The sequence below is a fragment of the Topomyia yanbarensis genome, chromosome 2 (genome assembly GCF_030247195.1).
Source record: "Topomyia yanbarensis strain Yona2022 chromosome 2, ASM3024719v1, whole genome shotgun sequence".
In the NCBI taxonomy this organism is placed as follows: domain Eukaryota; kingdom Metazoa; phylum Arthropoda; class Insecta; order Diptera; family Culicidae; genus Topomyia; species Topomyia yanbarensis.
Window position 1 is genome coordinate 346,991,913 of NC_080671.1, and position 20,984 is coordinate 347,012,896.

General features: G+C 38.2%; 1 protein-coding gene across 4 annotated transcripts in view; it reads right to left on the minus strand.

Annotated features, from left to right (window-relative positions):
• Positions 1–20,984, minus strand: part of LOC131684164 (dihydropyrimidinase) — a 79,718-nt gene that overhangs the window by 39,340 nt on the left and 19,394 nt on the right. For all 4 annotated transcript variants that reach the window (XM_058966805.1, XM_058966807.1, XM_058966804.1 and 1 more), the window contains exon 2: positions 6,848–6,992. In XM_058966805.1, coding sequence (XP_058822788.1) covers positions 6,848–6,892 — 45 coding nt within the window. In that variant the 5' untranslated portion in view covers positions 6,893–6,992. The remainder of the gene's footprint in view (positions 1–6,847; positions 6,993–20,984) is intronic.

Consider the following 20,984-nt stretch of genomic DNA (forward strand, 5'->3'; position numbering starts at 1 on the left):
CTTTCCAGCCAGGTGATTTGCTCTGACTACGAGGTTCTCAGATGTGATCGTAGCCCTCTCAACAGCAACAAATCCTCTGGAGGCGGTGTTTTGCTCGCTGTGCGTCGTGGATTAAAAGTTCAACATATAACAAATGACGCTTGGAGCAGCATCGAACAAGTATGGGCAGCGATAAAATTGGGAAATCGAACATTATATATATATATATATATATATATATATATATATATATATATATATATATATATATATATATATATATATATATATATATATATATATATATATATATATATATATATATATATATATATATATATATATATATATATATATATATATATATATATATATATATATATATATATATATATATATATATATATATGTGTGGTTTATTTCCCTCCCGATAAAATTCGCGACTCTGCACTAGTTGATTCTCATTCTGAATCATTGACTTCTGTTTCCGCGATGGCGCAACTCACTGACGAAATCATGATTATCGGCGATTTCAACCTTTCTACAATAAAGTGGCGTTCCGTTCATAACGGATTTCTACAACCCGACCCAGACGAATCTGTTTTTCATCCTGGCAGCATTACTCTTCTGGATGGCTATAGCACGGCTACACTTCAGCAGATCAACAGCACCACGAACGAGAACGACCGGATTTTAGATCTATGCTTCGTTAATGCCAGAGATCAATCGCCGCATATTTCCACCGCCCTCACCCCGCTAGTAAAGTATGTTCGCCACCATCCGCATCTACATCTTACACACCAGGACGTACCGCCTATGAAGTTTTCGAGCCACGCGCCCACCGTGTGTTACAATTATAAGCGGGCCGACTATAGCAGCATTTTGAATATTTTACAAAGTATTAACTGGGATTCTGTGCTAAGCAAGGATGATGTGAACTCCGCCGCTGAAACGTTCTGCCATATAATGAGCTACCTTATCGATCGTCATGTCCCAAAGTGTAATCAACGAAGTGATCAATCCCCCTGGCAGACAGCCGAGCTACGTCAGCTAAAAACTGCGAAAAGAGCAGCATTACGAAAGTTTACCAAACGCCGTACCTTGTCACTGAGAGCTTATTATGTAAGGCTCAATAACGATTTTAAAAAACTGAACAGTTCTTGTTTTTCAAACTACCAACGAAAAATGCAACGTAAGCTTAAGTCGGATCCTAAATCGTTTTGGAGATACTTCAATGAGCAGCGGAAAGAAACCGGCTTACCTTCTACAATGTTTTTGAATGGTGAAGTTGGGCATGATTCACAAGCCATATGCAAATTGTTCGCCTCCAAATTTGCGAGTGTGTTCGTCAGTGAGACTCTGTCCTCGCAGCAGATTGACGTTGCAGCTAGCGGCGTGGCCCAACTCGAACGGTCAGTGAGTGAGATTCGTGTGGAGTACTCGGATATTGTGTCAGCAGCATCCAAGCTTAAAGCATCGTCATCTCCTGGGCCAGATGGTGTCCCTGCTGTGTTTTTGAAAAAGTGCATATCTGGTTTGGTGGAACCACTCTGTCAACTATTCAAAATGTCACTGACAACCGCGATTTTTCCTCAATTGTGGAAAGCAGCTTTCATCTTTCCTGTCCACAAAAAAGGTGATAAGAGAAACATTGACAATTATCGAGGAATTTCTGCGCTCTGCGCCATTTCCAAGCTCTTTGAGTTAGTCGTGGTGGAGTCAGTGTTTTTTCACTGTAAGGAATATATTTCTAAAGACCAACACGGATTCATTCCGAATCGATCTACGTCGACGAATCTACTATCTCTAACCACTTTTGTGTCCGAAGGGTTCGATGCGAATCAACAAACTGATGTTATATATACTGACTTATCTGCAGCTTTCGACAAAATCAATCACGATATCGCAGTCGCTAAATTGGAAAAACTTGGCTTCAGTGGATCACTCCTGCGATGGTTTCAATCCTATCTCGTTGGCCGTCAACTCAGTGTGAACATAGGTGATGCATACTCCAAACTGTTCTCCGCAACGTCTGGTATTCCGCAAGGAAGTCATCTCGGACCATTTATATTCACTCTCTATTTTAACGATGTAAACTATCAGCTGAAAGGACCACGGTTGTCGTATGCAGATGATCTAAAAAATTTCAACAGAATTAGGAGCCGAACGGACGCACAATATTTGCAGCAGCAATTCGACACTTTCAGCAGATGGTGTGAAAACAACCGAATGATTCTGAATCCGGCGAAATGTTCTGTGATATCGTTCTCCAGAAAAAAAGATCCCATTGAGTTTGAATATAACTTGTCTGGAGCTCTTGTTTCCCGGGTGAGCTGCGTTAAGGATCTTGGAGTGCTGTTAGATTCGAAACTTCCATTTAAGAATCACATTTCGTATGTTGTTGGTAAAGCATCGCAAAGCCTGGGCTTCATTTTCCGTACGGCTAAATCCTTTACAGACATTTACTGTCTCAAAAGCCTATACTGCTCTTTAGTGCGCTCTACGCTGGAGTATTGTTCGGCGGTCTGGAATCCGAATTACATGAACAGCAGCGATCGAATTGAAGGCGTTCAACGAAAATTTATACGGTATGCTCTTCGACGCCTGCCTTGGCGCGATCCTGTTCGTCTACCAAGCTACGAGAGTCGGTGTCAACTCATCCAGCTCGATACTCTCCAGCGTCGTAGAGAAACTGCAAGAGCCTTATTCATCTCTGATCTTCTGTCAGGACGCATCGATTCTCCAGATTTACTAGAGCGAGTTAACATCCAAGCAAGGTCCAGAACGTTACGCGGAAACGTTCTTCTGAGAGTGCCGTTTCGACGAACTATTCAAACAGCTAATGCCGCTATCACGGGACTACAACGCCTCTTCAATCGTGTGTCGCACCTGTTCGACTTTCATTTGTCTCGAATATCATTAAGAAATCGATTCCTGCAGTTTTTTAGATGTAATTAGTTTAAGTTTCCATCATTGGGGCCGAGTGCGGCCTGTTGATGTGCGTGATAAATAAATAAATAAATAAATAAATTTGGATGATGTTCTAATAGCCGGTAAATGCATTTTTTTACCTGAACTTCCATATCTTGGACACATTATTAATGAAAAATGTTTATTGCCATGTCCGGACAAAATTTTAACAATACAAATATCAAAGGTGCCACAAAATGTGACGGAACTCAAATCCTGTTTGGGTTTGATAAATTATTATCGTAAATGTATACCACGGTTGTCGTCAAGATGGTTTCATTTATATAATTTGTTAAAAAATGACGTAAAATACGAGTGGGACGAAAATTGCGATAAAGCATTCGTCGGCAGTAAAAATTTACTTATAAATACGAAATTTTTGGAATTTTATGACCCCTCGAAGCCACTTGTTGTCGTATCGGACTATGGTCTTGGGGGTGTCATCGCACACATTATTGACGGAGTTGAAAAACCGATATGTTTTACATCTTTTTCGTTAAATGACGCTCAAAAAAATTATCTCATACTTCATTTGGAAGCACTTGCTTTAGTTTGTACCATTAAAAAGTTCCATAAATATATTTATGGAAAAAAGTTTTTAGTTTTTACGGACCATAAACCATTAGTTGGTATTTTTGGCAAGGCGGGTAAGAACTCAATATTCGTCACAAGACTTCAACGTTATATTCTAGAACTTTCGATATATGATTTTGAAATCCAATACAGGCCTTCTGCCAAAATGGGAAATGCGGATTTTTGTTCGAGATTCCCATTAGAACAGTCGGTTCCCAAAGAATTTGATACCGAGTTAATTAGGAGTATTAATTTCAGTCAGTATTGAAGTATTAATTTCAGTAAGATTTTTCAATTTCCGATTCTGTAGTGGTTGCTAAAATGACCAAGAATGACGAGTTTCTACAAGAAATAATTCGGTTCATGCAAAATAGTTGGCCAAAAAAACTTGACAAGCGCTTTACCGACATTTATTCTAATCAGCATGATTTGGAATTAGTAGACGAGTGCTTGTTATTCCAGGACAGAGTAGTAATACCAAACGAAATGCAAGGCGGGATATTAAAACTTTTACATGCCAACCATGTCGGCATTGTTAGGATGAAACAATTAGCTAGACGTACAGTTGATTGGTTTGGGATAAATTCCGACATTGAAAACTTCGTATCAGGTTGCGATGTATGTAACAGTATGGCGATTGTTCATAAACCAGAGTTGAAGTCCCAATGGACATCTACTACTAAACCATTTAGTAGAATACATATAGACTTCTTCCATTTTTCACATCATACGTTTTTATTGATAGTAGACAGTTTTTCTAAGTGGGTTGAAGTAGATTGGATGAAAAGAGTCACGGATTGTGCAAAAGTTCTCCAAAAACTTAGCGTTTTTTGCTCGGTTTGGTTTGCCCGATGTTTTAGTTTCGGATGGTGGTCCCCCGTTCAACGCATATTCCTTTGTGAACTTTTTAGACGAAACAAGGTATAAAAGTACTCAAAAGTCCCCCATATAACCCATCTAGTAACGGACAGGCAGAAAGACTAGTCAGAACTGCGAAAGAGGTATGAAAAAGGTCTTATTGGAACTGGAATTTGCAAGAATGGATTTGGAAGACCTAATCAATTTATTTTTAATAATTTATCGAAACAATTGTTTGGCGAAGGACGGTAAATTTCCATCGGAGAACATTTTCTCGTTTAAACAGAAAACTTTGATTGACCTGGTCAATCCTAAGAAACCCTATAAAGAGAATCTCCTTCCACAACAAATTCCCCATGATGAGGCTAACAATCCAAAGGTTTTACCGGATACTAACAACGAGCCTTTGGATGAACTGGTGGAGGGGGATGTGGTATGGTATAAAAACATAATCCCCAAAATCAGTTCAGGTGGTAGAAAGCAATCTTTATTATGAAGTACTCTCATAATACTTTTCAGGTTGCAGTTGGAAGCGTAACCTTCATGGCGCATCGAGCGTAGCTAAGGACGACCAACAAAAATAGAGTTACGAAGCCCAACATGACGGTGTCCGTTGCATTACCGGCTGGTCAGTCATCTCCGAGAAACCGACGTGGACATTTTGTTAATATTGATATATTAACAAAATGCACATACACACATACATACATACATACGTACACTTACATACAGACACATTTCGATCTCGACGAACCGAGTCGAATGGCATGTAAGACTCGGTCCTCCGGGCCTCCGTTAGAAAGTCGGTTTTTGGAGCAATTGCATAACCTTTCTATATGAGAAAGGCAAAAAACTAAAAAGTCTATTTTTTGAGACGAGCCATCATAATTTTTGTATTTTTTCAACGATCTTTCTATTATAGTGAGAAATAATTCCTAATAAAACTAATCAATCCGTGAATTGGTTGTGGAAATAATCCTTGAAATTTGCTCAAATAATTATTGAAAAAAATAATTTTCTTTGAATTTTGAGCTCCTTTGCACCTATAGTTGATATAGTGTACCTATAGTTGCAAGTCCCATAAGAAATCAATGGGATTTGCAACAATAGGAACCAAAATTAGCAATTGCACCACTATTGGTACATGTGTTCCTATCGTGGTACAAGCGGTTTTGAATACATAAATTGGTTATTAAACCATCTTCATATTTTTCCTATAAAGTAGGGATTGAAAGCTTTCGTTTAATGTATTAACATTGCCCATAGGTCTATTCATCGATTTTTTAGCAAAAGTTTTCCTTAAGTATGCGACTTTTGGTACATCCACCCTATATTATTTTTTGTTGGACTACATTGAATTCAACGGTCAAGAGCTAAACTGTTAAATAGGCCTAGTCAATCACTCATATATCACCGGTTCCTTCATTTCCATTTTGTAATTCTGATTGCTCGATTGTCGAACGCCCCGCTTACAACTGTCTTTTTAAAGTGGTTTACTTTTGGTAAAGAAAAACTACCACATGTTGCACCTGAAGCCCGTATCTATTGGAATAATTGGATGTGCGAGTAGAAAGAAACCTACTGCTGCTACTTGCTGTAACGATTCTCGCTTGTCGGTTCTGGACATCGTAATGCTATAAAGGTCGTAAATATTGTGGAAACATTTGAAACGAAACGAGGATGATGTCAACCCGTATGGTACGTGTCTATTACTTCTAGCTGCGTCAATCGGATGTTAATTCCGGATTCGGTAGATTGATTGATTAGGTGATGAATATGGTGGTGGTTTGTATGCTGTGAGTTTAAGGAATGGACGAGACAAAATATGGGACGTTCAGTGGTCAATCCATTTTGCGAAAAAAAAAAAATCTACCAAATCGTCTTAGTTTTGGTTCCATCAAAAAAGTTTAACAATTACCAAGCATAAATAAAATAAAAATAACACACCAATCAAAACAATCGATATTGCAAATATAAGAACCCTTGTGACCATTCCTGTCGTTCGATGTAAGTGTGCATAACTTTTGACGGTGTAAATGAATCCTTATGACATTTTTACCCCCGAATAGCGAATACTCCTCATAATTTAATTCATTTAATTAATTTTGTTCATCTTATTCCTTTTATTTATTCAATTTAGTCCATTCATTATATTTATTTCATTCATTTCGTTTCATATTTTTTCCGTTTCTAGTTGGGTGCATACTTCGCATAAATGCTGCCAAATAACGATTGAGCAAATAGTGATATAATAAATGTTCCATGTGTCACGTGTTCCACGTGACGTGGATCAACCCGGGTATTCATATACCATAAATATGTTTAATTCTATCGCATTAAAAAAAACATTTTTCAGAACATTAAAATTCGTAGAAGGATTCTATTTTAAGTTTTTACTATCATTCGTAATCATCACGAAACTAACACTTTCCAAACGAAATACGTTAGTGATTATAAATCGACTTACCTGCAAATGAATTGGCACTTTCTTCACCGGAGCTGGGGCTGCCATCGTTCTTATGTTCCTAATTTAACGGTGATTCTGATGTTGATCTTGCTGCTCGCTGCTATCCCACGTTTTGTTTCCCCAACTAGTTTGAAGTTTGTTTATGCTGCAATCAGAAGTAAATAGATGTTTTGATCACGATCGTTTCTTCCTGGATATGCACCATTTATAATTTCTTTAATCGATTCTCACAGCACGCAACCTTCGATCTCGTAGATCATTCCGCACCTTCCATCAACACTTAACAATTGTTTGCCCTTTGAACACTGTTTGCCTAATCGATTATCTTATTCCAAAGCAGAAAATACACAACCAATGATGTTCGATGCTAGGTATCACAGTAAACACTACAACTTCGATCAGCCCGATCGAACCGCACATAAATGATGGCACCCCACTGAAGCCAGCAGCATCCCGATTCCAGCCGCGCATCATTACATTACCGTATCGCGGGAAATGGAAATTAGAAAACACAATATTTACTCCACCTTGAGGTTTCGAGGCGGGCAAATGCCTCCCAGTTTCGGTACTTCTGAGAAACCGTTCAATCTCTTGTTCGCAGGTAATCGTGAGGATCGAGTCAAGTTCGTGGCTCTCTCGAGGGCCATCCATCGCGCAAGTAGTTCACGTCGATTCGCACAGGTTCATATCGCATCGCAGTACCGTTGAGGTTCGTAGCATTGAACTACCATCCAGCAAGCAATGGGAAACAAGTTTTTGTTGGGTGGTTTCTTCAATGAGAGGCACGTTGGACTATAAACCGTAACTATCCATCTGTAGATGGAGTAGATTTTCATGGTTCGTTGCATTGCAAATTAAGCTGCACTTGACTGCTGTGGATGCGGTTTCGCTTCGAAAAGCTTCAACCATCGCATCGGGGCACGAGTCAGTCGGTAATTGAATTACCTGTGTATGGTGATACGCGGGGTATTTTTTGTGTGTTTACCTATAGCCCATTTAAACGGTCTATACAACGGACAAGGAAGAAGAATAAATAGTTCGAATGAAGAACAAGTCATTGTAAGCTACCGGAAGGATCGTATGACGTACAGCCGACGAAGAGCAACTGGATTCGACGCGACGGTCACGGCGGAGAGATGTATCGGATTGCCTTTCATAGTGCCAACTGGGCGGGTGATGTAATTCGATGAATGGCGAAGCAAATTGGATCAGGGTTTGGCGGTACGCAGGACCAAGCGGATGGAATGTGTGTTTTCTAGACTGAATTTATTTGGTGTTTTTTCTGGCTGCATTTGATTGGTCTCCCACAATTAATTAAACCTTCTATCGTCACATTTTATTACTGAAAAACTGGCTAAATATGAGGTCACCTAAGCAGTTTAAAATAGATTAATTGAATTTATCTTGAATGTGGATCATGTGAGTGAGTTTAATGCAAACATGATTTAAAACGGAAACAACTACCAGGAGTAAAAAGCCTATTGGCATATTTATATGGAACAATGGATTAATTTCGTTTAAAGCATAGTTACTCAAAGGATATATTGTGGATATATTTTTCTTGAAAACTATATCCAAAAATGCTATCCATCAAAAGTAAAACAAATATTGAAATCGAATGTGGTTTAAGTAATTCAAATGCAAGCAAAGCCATGCTACCACATTCCGTAGCAGAACTCTACCAGAACTTTTTTGACAGACTTAGCAGCCGATTTTTAGTGTACAGGACATTACATGGTTATTGTCGCGATCCGACTGACACTAAGAATCCTTCCTGAACATACGACGACTGGCTTATGAAACCATTTCAGTAATAAAACAACTGCAAAGATAATAAACTGGGGAACTACGTTCTTCGAAAGCCGCACATGTATGTGCATCAGTTCTATTTGTAAGTGTGGTAATCCAGTTGATTCATGTGGTTGTATCACTACCCAAGCAATCCAACCAAATTGAAGTCGGAATTCTGACAGAAAGATCCAATAGAGTCCCAGAGCGAGACTTGAGCGGTCCGCTGTTGAATGGTTTACTGAAATGTTGTATTGAAAGTGGAGCCCATCACGATAAGTAGCACTAGAAGTTGTCCTCAAGGAGGAGTGCTGTCACCTCTTCTGTGGTTCCTGGTAGTTGATGGACTGCTGAATGAACTGGAAGGTCCGGGATTAGATGTCATGGCTTACATAGTCTTTTATCATTCTTCGGACAAAACCTGCCTAGGCCGTGCGGCTTGTGGCAGGCTGAAGTATCTCAGCCTAGAATCGATCCACTGGATTTCTGCTCCTACATCGTAAGACGCAACTGACAACAGGAGTCCTCAAGTCAAGGTGCTTTTCCGAGCCGAGGACTGAATGGCTGGCAATACTAAAACTTGGCAGGCGCGCACAGCTTGTCCTGAGTGTTATCCTTGCTGTGTCTGACACAGTGGACGTTTGTTTCTTCGCAATGATGCTGATGTCCAATTTGGGGGTTCGCTATTGACGATTATAAGCCATCGTTTTTGACATTTTCAATTTGTTGTACAATAAGTGCTGATGATAAAATGTGCAGTGCTGTGATCGAATATTGTTTGAGTAACACAAATTAATCTTCAGCATAAACGTACAACAATTATGAATCCATCCCGTCTTGTGCAGAAAGAAAAAGATTCCATAGCTCTGGTTTAATAACCACATTTCCATAGAGGAAGCTTCTATGTTGGAAAGTTACTTAACCCCGTCTTCGTAGTTCTCAACAAAAATAGCAATGCAAATCCACGTGAAATGCCTAGTGCATGTATACTTGCGAATAGTGCTATTGACTCATGTTTTACACCCGACTCGCAATATTTGTGCTGTCACAGTCAATATGACTTATGATAACTGAACACACACACACACAATGAACCGTCTGACGATTTCGAAAGGGTTGTATCATGCTGTGGCGGAAATTGGTTTCCACTCATAAGCGGCAGTGATGCATATGGCCACCACATCATTTGGGCCGGCTCAGATATCAATTTGACAGGCACCGAATTGAAGGAATACTTAATTAGTACAAATCTGCATATATGTAATATAGGAAATCGCCCAACATTTGCACGAGCTGGTAGAGAAGAGGTGTTTCATGTAACTCTCTGCTCTGGCAGTATTACGCATGAGCTGTCAAACTGGCTCTTACCTAACGAGCTCGAACCGTCGTTATCTGATCAGGGACCGTTCATAAACCACGTAGACCGAAATTTCAGAATTTTTAACCCCCCCCCCTCTCCCCTAGTGGACCTTAGTAGACTTTTACCAACCCCCCCACCCTGCCAAAAGTCTACGAAGACTTTTCATTTTTTTATTATTTTATTTTTTGTTCAATTAAAAATAAGCGTTCAGATTTATTTCAAGCTTTTTAAATACTAAAGAAAGATTTTTCACATTGGTTTTTTGTCTATGATTGACCAAATCAATTAATACCGATTCAAGGTGCTTTCCAACGTTTGTGTAGCGGAATACTTCTTTTCAAGGTTAGTCACTCAAATATATGTAAAAAGATACATTGCTATACTAGCTTAAATTTTGGCCGAAGTGCGACCTACACCAACAATGCAGAATTACTAAAAACTTTTTAAGCCTTACTGGTGCATTCAAAATTGTTAAATTATAAGATACAATTACAAATTAATACTGTCGATGTGTACTATCATCTAGACTAAAATAATAAACCAAACATGCACACAAATTTAACTTTTCGTGAACAAATTTTAATATTTCTAAGATAATAAGATAATCTAAATTGCCTTATTTGATTAAGGGAACGAAGCTATTTAAATCTTCCCAAAAATATTTATATTTCTTATGTAATTAATAGCCGTATCACCTTAGAGTATTATCGCAAAGTATCAAAGTTTAACTCCGAATATTTTCGAAGATAAAAATAGTAGAGCCGGTTTGCACGGAGTTGCATAGGGTCAAGAAGTAAAATTTAACGGGTGTTTAAAGATTTTTAAATCAGTGTAAGTGATTGCAAGAGAAACTGATTAACTCGAGTAAACACTTTGTTGTAGAAGTTTAACTACACTACTGCTTTAACCACCGAAATTATTAAATAAAAATAAAAAAATAATCTACTTATTGTTAAAAATCGGGTGTTTTGTTGTTACAATGCTTAACTTTGAACATTTTTCAACTTTTTATGGTTCATGCATTTAATGGTCCATGCATGTCTGCTAACTAGTGGTGCGTCAGATGATTTCACAGTCAAAATCTTCCGACGAGAGGAATTTTTGGCGATCGTCTTTGGAACTGTCATTTTGTATTATTCCCAGATCAAAACTATATCAAAATATACACAAGAAACAAAAACTTGTGAGGTTGTCCAAAAAAATCGTGGGTTCTGGGTTGAGTGGTCGCTTAACGAGTAGTTACCTCAATAGTGTACTAGCTCTGAAGTTTCTACATAAATACTGAATAGATCGATATTTTGAATACAACTCTCTTTAAATCCCATTCATAATTAGTAATACGAGAATAACAAAAAATAAAAGTCTACGTAGACTTTTTCGAAGACCCCCCCCCTCCCCCCTTGGAGTCAAACGTAAACTTTTGCCAGACCCCCCGTTCCCCCTATGAGTCTACGTGGTTTATAAACGGCCCCTCATAAGTACATCTTCATTGATCATATAAACGTCTTGATAAATATCGTCACATATCGTAATCCTAAATGTGCGAACGGGGCCTGGCTTAGCGACTAGGATTCATGGTTATTTTTCGACGATTGAAATTTCAAGTGACTTGGGCGAGGCTGTAGCCCGCTTCGAGGTGAAGGGTGTCCCACATCGAATTACATTCCGGAAAAAAAACTATATAGAAAATTACTACTCCTTTTTAAACGTTCAGTCAATAACGTATAACTCGTTAGTAATCTTCTGATATATTTATATCATTCAACTTCAATACACGCGCGTACCTTACTCTTAACTCCACTTATTAGGTTCTGTACAACATCTTGCTGCAGTTTTTTTTCTGTACAGAAACCCACTTTATCTTTATGTCTTCTTCAGATTAGACCAGTTGTTTTCAACCTTTTTCGTTCAATGTACCCCTTTCCGAATATTGATCACCACGATGTACGGCTTTCTGAAAATTGTTTACCACCATTGCCCCGTCAGACATAAAATGATTTTCAATTGGATTAAAAATCATTATTTTACAATCAGAAACCTGAGTACTCTCAGTAACCATCTCAATTCTTGACACACTGAAACAATATATAAAGACAAATATCCGAGAGGAATGTTAGGATAACAAGTCAAAATTCGTCCCACACAATTCACCCCCTACAATAGTCTAATTCACCCCCGGTTGAAAACCACGAAATCTTAGTTCCGGTGCGCTGAAGGGGGTTAGGGGTGCTGCTACCCTTGGGTATGAAAGTAACCCCATTGGCTTCGTACCACTCCAGAACAACATTTGCATAGTGACACGAAGCTAGATCCGGCCAGTAGACACTCCTTGAGGTAGATCTCCCCGTTTACAGTACCGGTGTGTATTTATTGGCAAACTTTGATAGCTTCCGTGTCCTTATTTCCTCCGGAACATTAAACTTGTGCTGGGCGGTGAAGAACAGTACCCCGGAAATCCGAGTGGACGTCCATGATGAGACAATTAGGCTTCGTCAGCATTTTGGTGCACACTGTATAGTTTCCGCACTTTGTACGTATACAGTCCCTCTCGGTCCTTGGCTCTATGAAAGAAAGACTTGAACAGGTTCAACTTTTTGGCCACATCTCTGACCGAAGCATTGGGATTCAGCTTAAACGCTTTCACTACACGCTTACTATCCTGATCACTAGTAGAACATCCATTCTGACCACATTTCTCCTTCCGTTCGATGCTCAGAGTTTGGTAGTAACGTTTAATAATACAACTCACCGTTGACTGCATGACTCCGAGTTGTTTTCAGATATCTCGATGAGAGAGTTGAGGATTTTACAGGTGCTTGCGCAGAATCAATTCACAACGTTGCTTTTTGGGTGACGCCATTTTTTCAACTTTCGAAAAACTGACGGCGATAAAAATACAGTGTAAACAATACACTCTAAGCTACTTCTACCCAAATTTTCAAGGGGAAATACCCAATTATTTTCTACAGTGTTTTTCCCTGATGCAATTTGATGTGAGCCACCCTTTAACATGCGAAATATCACTGGCGTAGTGAGAAGATGGCAAATCTGACCAGAACAGAAAGAATACATTTTGACTGCACAGGAGTGTCGTTTCTGTATACAATCTTCCTGGTAGATATTCTGTGGTATTTTCCTGTTGGTACGAAGTTTTTATTGGTTCGTCAACTTTTGCAGATGTCCTGCCAAACCAAATATTTCATGGAAAACTTAGACTTCTCCATCCATCAGAATTCCTTTTTTACCCCATTTCGTTGCATAGCAGTATATAAAAACATGTCATGAAGCTGGTTGAAGTCTTCTACGTCATAAGGTTTGTCATCCATTACCACGCAGAAATATTTGGTCAAAAAGCCACGAAGAAATTTACAGACGAAAACAAAAAAAAACTGAAACTGTGTATGTGTTCGCCGCTACCACCAACAACTAATCAAATTGCGCCGTGCTTTGCGTGAAAAAGGCCAGGTTATGAACAAAGACATGAGAAGCCCCCATCGCACAAGTCAAAAATAGTACAAAACTACTTGGAGACACTCATGATTTTTATGCAGTCGATTTAAAATTGGTCGGTGTTAAGTCAGCCCGGACTAAGTAACAATTTATTGATTTCGAGAAAAATGAGTTTAAAGTTTGAATCGCAGCATCCTTTACATGGTTATGGTAAAATATTTTTTGTCATATTTCTTGATTTTTGTTACATATTTCAAATTTGGTAAAAGTCAAATGTAGCTAAAGAAATTCTGTATCCAATGCTATTATTATCTCGTTTTTTGATGTTTTGAGACTTAGTCCGGCCTGACTTAAAATCAACAAATTGAGAAAAATATTGCATTGAACATATAGGTGGAAATATCTTAGAATCGATTAAATTTTGAAAATTACGAATGACCTTAGTATATTTTTTCGAGGATGCGATGCTTAAGCATTTTCCGCACATTCCTGGAAGCAGGTATTTTTTATTTTTTATCTACTAGCGTGCGTAGATTTCACTGAACATTGAACCCAATTCAAAAAGTCTTAACATTTTTGCATTTTCCCTAGATATATTAAACTTGACATAACGAGGAATAATTCATAGTTTGTTACAACTCACGACGCCCTGATTAGAAAGCAGAGCAGCAAAGAAAACAATCATCGTGCATCGCTGTAGAAAATATAAACCTCACTGATAGTACGTTGGTTGGGTCAAACCACTTTAGATGTACTGCAGTTCATGTATTAAACTAGTGTGGATGGTGGAGACGGGTTTGTCTCGACCGGTAATTGACATATTTTGATTCAATTGGTATACGTAACTGACCTAGAGCGGTGTTTGCACTCCATGCGATAAGATTCAATTGTTGATAAATGTAAAGCAATGAAACTGCGCACTATGGCATTGTTTGGGTTGATTGAATTGGAAGTCGTTAGATGCTCTGGGTCGACATATAACGAAGTTAAAATTAGATGCTACCTGTAGGAGTAAGTTATGGGAACCATGTAAAAATTGCAAAAACTTTCTGACTAATTCAGCTTTTGTTTCGAAACATTAGTCACGTGATGGATCTAGTTACGATTATAATTTTTTATTTTAAAATTTGATTTGTTTCGAGTAAGGAAAAATTGCAACAGTAATGACATTAACGTTATTGTATTTATCCATCTAGAACAGCAGAATTCTAGTATCAGCGAAAATGCTGTTTTATTTCATCGTAAATTAAGCTAGGCTTAGTCCTACTAGTGTGGTAATTTCTATTGATTAGTGTGCAGTAAATGATTGTTATTACCAATCACCTGGTAATTGTAAGACAGCAACATTGCAATGAACTGTTCGCTGAGAATGCATAGATTACAGTGGGAGCTAAGAAAGCTTGTTGGAGTGCATCACATTTATCACTGCCTGACGCGTCATCCAGGGTTGTTAATGCGATACATTTTTCACGATAATTTATCGGCGTTACTTGTTAACGACAATGTATCGTCATCGGAAACTCCGTTAACGATAATGTATCGTCGCCTTCATCGTCATCGTCGATAATTGTATCGTTGCTTTCATCGTCATCGTCGGTTCATCGGTTATCGCGATACATGTTGCGTTACTTTCCCGTTTATTGGAGTTGAAGTTAATGCGGTTAACTTTCAATTGTTTAGAAATAAATACCTATTGAAGGACGTGTTGTTGGCAGTTGAAAATCAATAGTTTTGGACATTTTCTATGCACAGCGGGGTCTGACGATGCGTCAAAATGAAATTATTTCAACTTTTCGGGAAAATGTATTATGTTGAAGGGAAAGTTGTTGGCAATTGAAAATCAATAATTTTGGACATTTCAATACGCAGAAGGGTCCGACGATGTGTTAAAATTGAATTTTTTCAACTTTTCGAGTAAGTTGGTGCACAGAAGAGTCCTAGGTGCACAGTGTTTCCAAGCGGCAAAAAGGTGATCAATATTGTTTTGACCATGAAGAAAACAAATTTTGAGCTATTGTGCAATTAGTAATTTTTAGCACGCAAAAACATATATTGAAAAAACTACTAAACCACTATTATTAGGCCATTCACAAATTATACTACACATTTAAGTCGTGTGGTGATTAACAGATTTTATTATAATTTTAATTTAAACCAGAAGATTTGAAAAAGAGAATATACATACATATTTCCAATGTTTGATTTCCTTTTCTAGTTAGGAAGCTTTAAGTCCCCTCCTCCGTTTCTTCTCTCCACTATGTAACAAGATGCTTCATGCTTCTTTCTTTTACCCTTAAATATGTAGTGTAATTTATGTACGGCCTCATAATAGAGTTTTAAACGTTTTTTGAATACAGTGAAGACCCGTTTTTATCAGCCCCTTGGCGAATTATAGGCTGATAAAACGATGACATTGACAAAATCGGCATATATTTTTTCTGGTTCTGAAGAGACGAAGTCGAAACGTAAATGTCTGGACTAACATATATTTTTTCTTTCTTTTTAATAAACCGGAGCGGTTAAAATATTCTTCTTTAGTTCCTCGACAAAGCCTCATAACCCGTTCTGATCATTTAGTAAAAAATTCCCTTAAGGAGGTCTTACAGTACAGTATTATTATTTTTGTATATTTTGCATCTCTAAGATAAGAAAAATATGCTAAAGAAGGAATTTACTCGAATTTCACTTGAACGTAAGCTAGAGACCACCAAACGATTTTGATAGTGTTTGTTTTACAGATTCGTATTGGTATTCGTCTGCGAAAATTTGCGGCTTCCGTACCAAAATATCGCTTTTTGGGCACTAAAACATTCGATAACTTCTAAGTTTTAAGAGATACAAATAAACTTACATTACAAAAATTCTGTATTTTCTTATGCTGAACAACATCTGGAACATTTAGAAATTCTACAAAATTACCAGGAAAAGTATTTTGAAAAAAGCAATTTTCAGGGGTATATCAAAAAAATGTCCACAAATGTCTCTTCAGCGAAGTTAATACTAAAGATATTATCAACAACTTTGCCAAAGAAAGTTTTTTTTTTATTTTCATAAACATAAGCAAAAACTTTCTTCTCAGCTTTAGAGGGATTAATCTCCCAACTAATACTTTTTAAATGCAAAAAATATAATTAAACTTTGCTGAAGACACTATAACTAAAAATGTTTTTCGTGGTTCAAAGAATTTTTTTCACCTTTTTGCCAATTTGGATCCTCGAGTGAATTGAAAATGTCCAAAACTATCGATTTTCAACTGCCAACAACCTGCCCTTCAATATAAAAAGTTCGCGAAAAGTTGAAAAAAAATTCTATTTTGATGCACCGACGGTACATTGAAAATGCCCAAAACTATTGATTTTCACTTACCAATAACTTCTTCAATATAACAAACTTTCCTCAAAAGTTGAAAAACTCCATTTTGACACATCGTCGAACCCCCTGTGTATTGAAAATGTCCAAAACTATTGATTGTCAACTGCCAATAACTTTCTCTTCAATATAAAACTCTCCCGCAAAGTTGCCAAAAAAATCCATTTTGACACATCTTCGGACCCCCCCCCCCCCCCTGTGCATAGAAAATGTCCAAAACTATTGATTTTCAACTGCCAACAACATGTCCTTCAATAGTTATTTATTTCTAAACAATTGAAAGTTAACCGCACCAACTTCAACCCCAATAAACGGGAAAGTAACGCAAAATTTATCGCGATAACCGATGAACCGACGATGACGATGAAAACGACGATACAATTATCGACGATGACGATGAAGGCGACGATATATTATCGTTAACGGAGTTTCCGATGACGTTGACGGGTGGTTAACGTTATCGACGATGACGATTATTTTATCGATTAACAACCCTGGATGACGCTACATTGGTCCGTGAAGGCGACAAATCAGCGACAATGTACAATTCCTGGACAAATAATTATATTTATATAAAGAAATGGAACCATCACTTTTTATTCACCGGTTTCGGTACGTTATTTCTCAACTGAACTCTCACTTTACTGCTCATGTAGTTCTTTAAAGATTCATCATGTACAAACATAGGTGTAACACAGGAAAAGATAAAATAAGGTAATAGAAATTCTGTTCTGTTGAGAAATAACTTACTAAAACTGACGAATATAAAGTAATGGTCCCATTTTTTAGTTTAAGTATAATAATATCACCAAGGGTTGTACGGTCGTGAAATGAGATTGGAACGATTTTGCTCGCTAGCTAGATACTATGCTAGACATATGTCAAGCAGAAATATTCGTTTTTGGAAAAACCGTGACCACGGACCAGTGATTTCGAAAGATCTCTTACACTTTCCGAAACAACGCTGTGGTATGCTGATCAGGGCCACTGCAAACTCAATTATCACATGGCTACTATTCAGTGCACTGAGTCATTTTAATGTGATCTTTGTGAATCCGACTACGGAACCTCATATAATTTGATATTCAACTACCCAGCAATAACGCGATTGCTATTTCGAGTTTTTAGCTGTTTGTTTTTGTGCTGTCATTTTTCCCATTTCTTCAATTCTACTTCTTGGCCTACACCTTCCGCTTCCTATCAGGGAAATGATGAGAAGATACGACAAATTTCAGACTGCATACGGGTAATGTGTCACTTGAGCCAATTTGTTCTTATTCCTGATTCCCCTATAATCCTAGCACGGATTCTATCAGAATCCTGAGAAATATTTTATTGGAATACCACTTGAATTCTAAGAAGGTCTCCATCATAATCCTTAGACATATTTCATGAGAGTCCTGAAAAATATTTTATCAGAATTCTGAGTACGTATTAGGATGTAGAAAATCGACTTTCTGTGGCTTTTTGAGAGTCGAGTTTGGAAATGCAGCTTTAAGTTTTATTGTATATGTCTAACAAATGCATGAAAAAAGTATTTTTCTAAATGACACCACGTCTTGACATGTCATGCTTCTCTAAGACATTTGGAATCAAAAATACGAATACACCAGAGATTGAAATATGGTCGCCTTGTTGTTCTCGTTAACCCTGCTCAAATTTTCAATAGCGACTTTTTTCGAGGTACTACAGTTTTTACAGTGTTCCATTTCGAAAATTCAGGATGACTACTTTTATTGGCAGTCTAGTGTACATAAGAGTGGCTCGACACATGTAATTTTTCAGTACAGCACTTTTTCAGTTCTTTCTATAGTCCCAAATGCCTGTGCAAAATTTGGGAGCGGATGGTGCTCCCTGGGTTCGCTCATGCGTTCAAGGTTTGTATGGGATTTAATATAGTAAAATCAATTATTTTGAATTTACGGTAATAGCTTGTAGGGCGCATCAAATGCAATACAAAAACTTGTTTGAAAAATCTTGTATACCCCCAAAATCTTGATTTATAGCAAATAATCCATTATTTGGGATATTCTGCACAAAAAAATTAGCTACGCATTCATTTTTCAGCCGATTTCCAATATTTTGATATTTATGTAAAGAAGAAAAATAGACCTTTCCAACGGTATGCTATTTGATGCTATTTTGTAAAAAATAATGCGCAATTTTTGGACAACAATATGAAAAATGCTAATTTTTCGAGATTTTTTCATGAAAAACATGCAAATGGTTCAACATTTTTCCAATGGCATATCCTAGTTCTAATGATATTTCGTAAGATTCTGCTTCCAACGACATTGTGATCATCAAAATCGGGCGGGATATGATGAAGTTATTCAATTATTCCCAAATGAGGAATTGTCGCGCGGGGGAAAAATGCAATTTCGCAGCATTATACTTTATCGAAAAATTTAAGTCATTCAAGTAGAGTAAAAACAAAAAAGGACCAAGATGACTACCCTAAGTTACTCGAGAGCTAGCAGGGAATGGAGAGGTCGTGAGTCACCAATTTTCACAGACATTTCACGTCCAGAAAGGTATGAGTGAAGCAAATTCAGTAAAGAGCCAAGTAAATCCAAGTTACGTTTCAAAACTGCAATTTAATCTTAATTCTTAATTTTAATCTTATCGAAGGCTGCGGTAAAATGATGATGAAAGATATGTAGGATATTAAGTGATTATGGTAAAGAGTACATCTTCAGGGCAGGTTTACACCGTCGATTTAGTTTTACGTGTTTGAGTGCTACTATTTAATGGCTCTACACTTATCCCATTTGAAACGTTACGAAACAACCAACCGCTACCAAATTTTGCAGAGTCACCGCAGAAGGAACTCAAAAAGTGCTGTGCCCGCTAGTATAAATCAATAAAAAGTTTTCACACGAGCCACTCTAGTGTGCATATCTTAAGAATTGGTTGGTTCGAGTTTTTGAATTCAAAACAAGCATCCGATCCTTTACAGTACCAAGTTAAAATTTTTCTGAAAATTTTGTTTAAATTTTGCTCTCATTTCGTCAATTTTTGACCGAATTGGATGGAACCGGCTTTAAAAGATCTGGAATTTAGTTCAGTTTCTATATACCGAGTAGCGTTCTAATCCGTGGACCGGTTCCGGAGTTAATCCGAATTCCCTTGGGGTATATCCGGCATCCAAGTGGGGTGACGGACGAGTTTTGAAGAAACATCCCATAAATTTAAGTAATTGTATTTTGAAATGTGCTACATATGACTATTTCCATTGATCCTTCACAATAGACATGAATTGGGTTCATAGCTTTATACGATATGCAAAGTTCTTCGAATCATACGGTTCTACAGCTCCCTCAAGACCATTCCTGCACCGATTCCGTACGAATGGACATTTGACGCCATTCTGAAAACCAAGATGGCGGCTTCCGGTTGCCACAAAACAGTGAAAACCACAATCAATATGGGTGTTATTTGAAAGAGAACGGTCAGCAAAAGCCGGAAATTGATAATTGACGCCATTTTGAAAAGCAAAATGGCGATTTCCGGTTACCACAAAACAGTGAAAAGCATCATCAATATGGGTGTCATTCGAAAGGGAGTGATACGAAGAGGTTCACGAGAAGAAAATGAGAACCGCCCGCTTCGAGTTTGCATCGGTGGCGACGAAATCGAGGTGGTTGAAGAGTTCGTGTACTTGGGCTCACTGGTGACCGCCGACAATGATACCAGCAGAGAGATTCGTAGACGCATCGTGGCAGGAAATCGTACTTACTTTGGCCTCCGCAAGACACTTCGGTCGAACAGAGTTCGCCGTCGTACGAAGTTGACCATCTACAAGATGCTGATTAGACCGGTAGTTCTCTACGGGCACGAGACCTGGACCATGCTCGTGGAGGACCAACGCGCCCTTGGTGTCTTCGAACGGAAAGTGCTGCGTACCATCTACGGTGGAGTGCAGATGGAAGACGGCACATGGAGACTGCGAATGAACCATGAGTTGCATCAGCTGTTGGGGGAGCCGCCCATCTGTCATACCGCGAAAATCGGACGACTACTGTGGGCCGGGCACGTAGCCAGAATGTCGGACAATAGCCCGGTGAAAACGGTTCTCAATTGCAATCCGACCGGTACAAGAAGACGTGGCGCGCAGCGAGCACGATGGATCGACCAGGTGGAAGACGATTTGCGGACCCTTCGCAGACT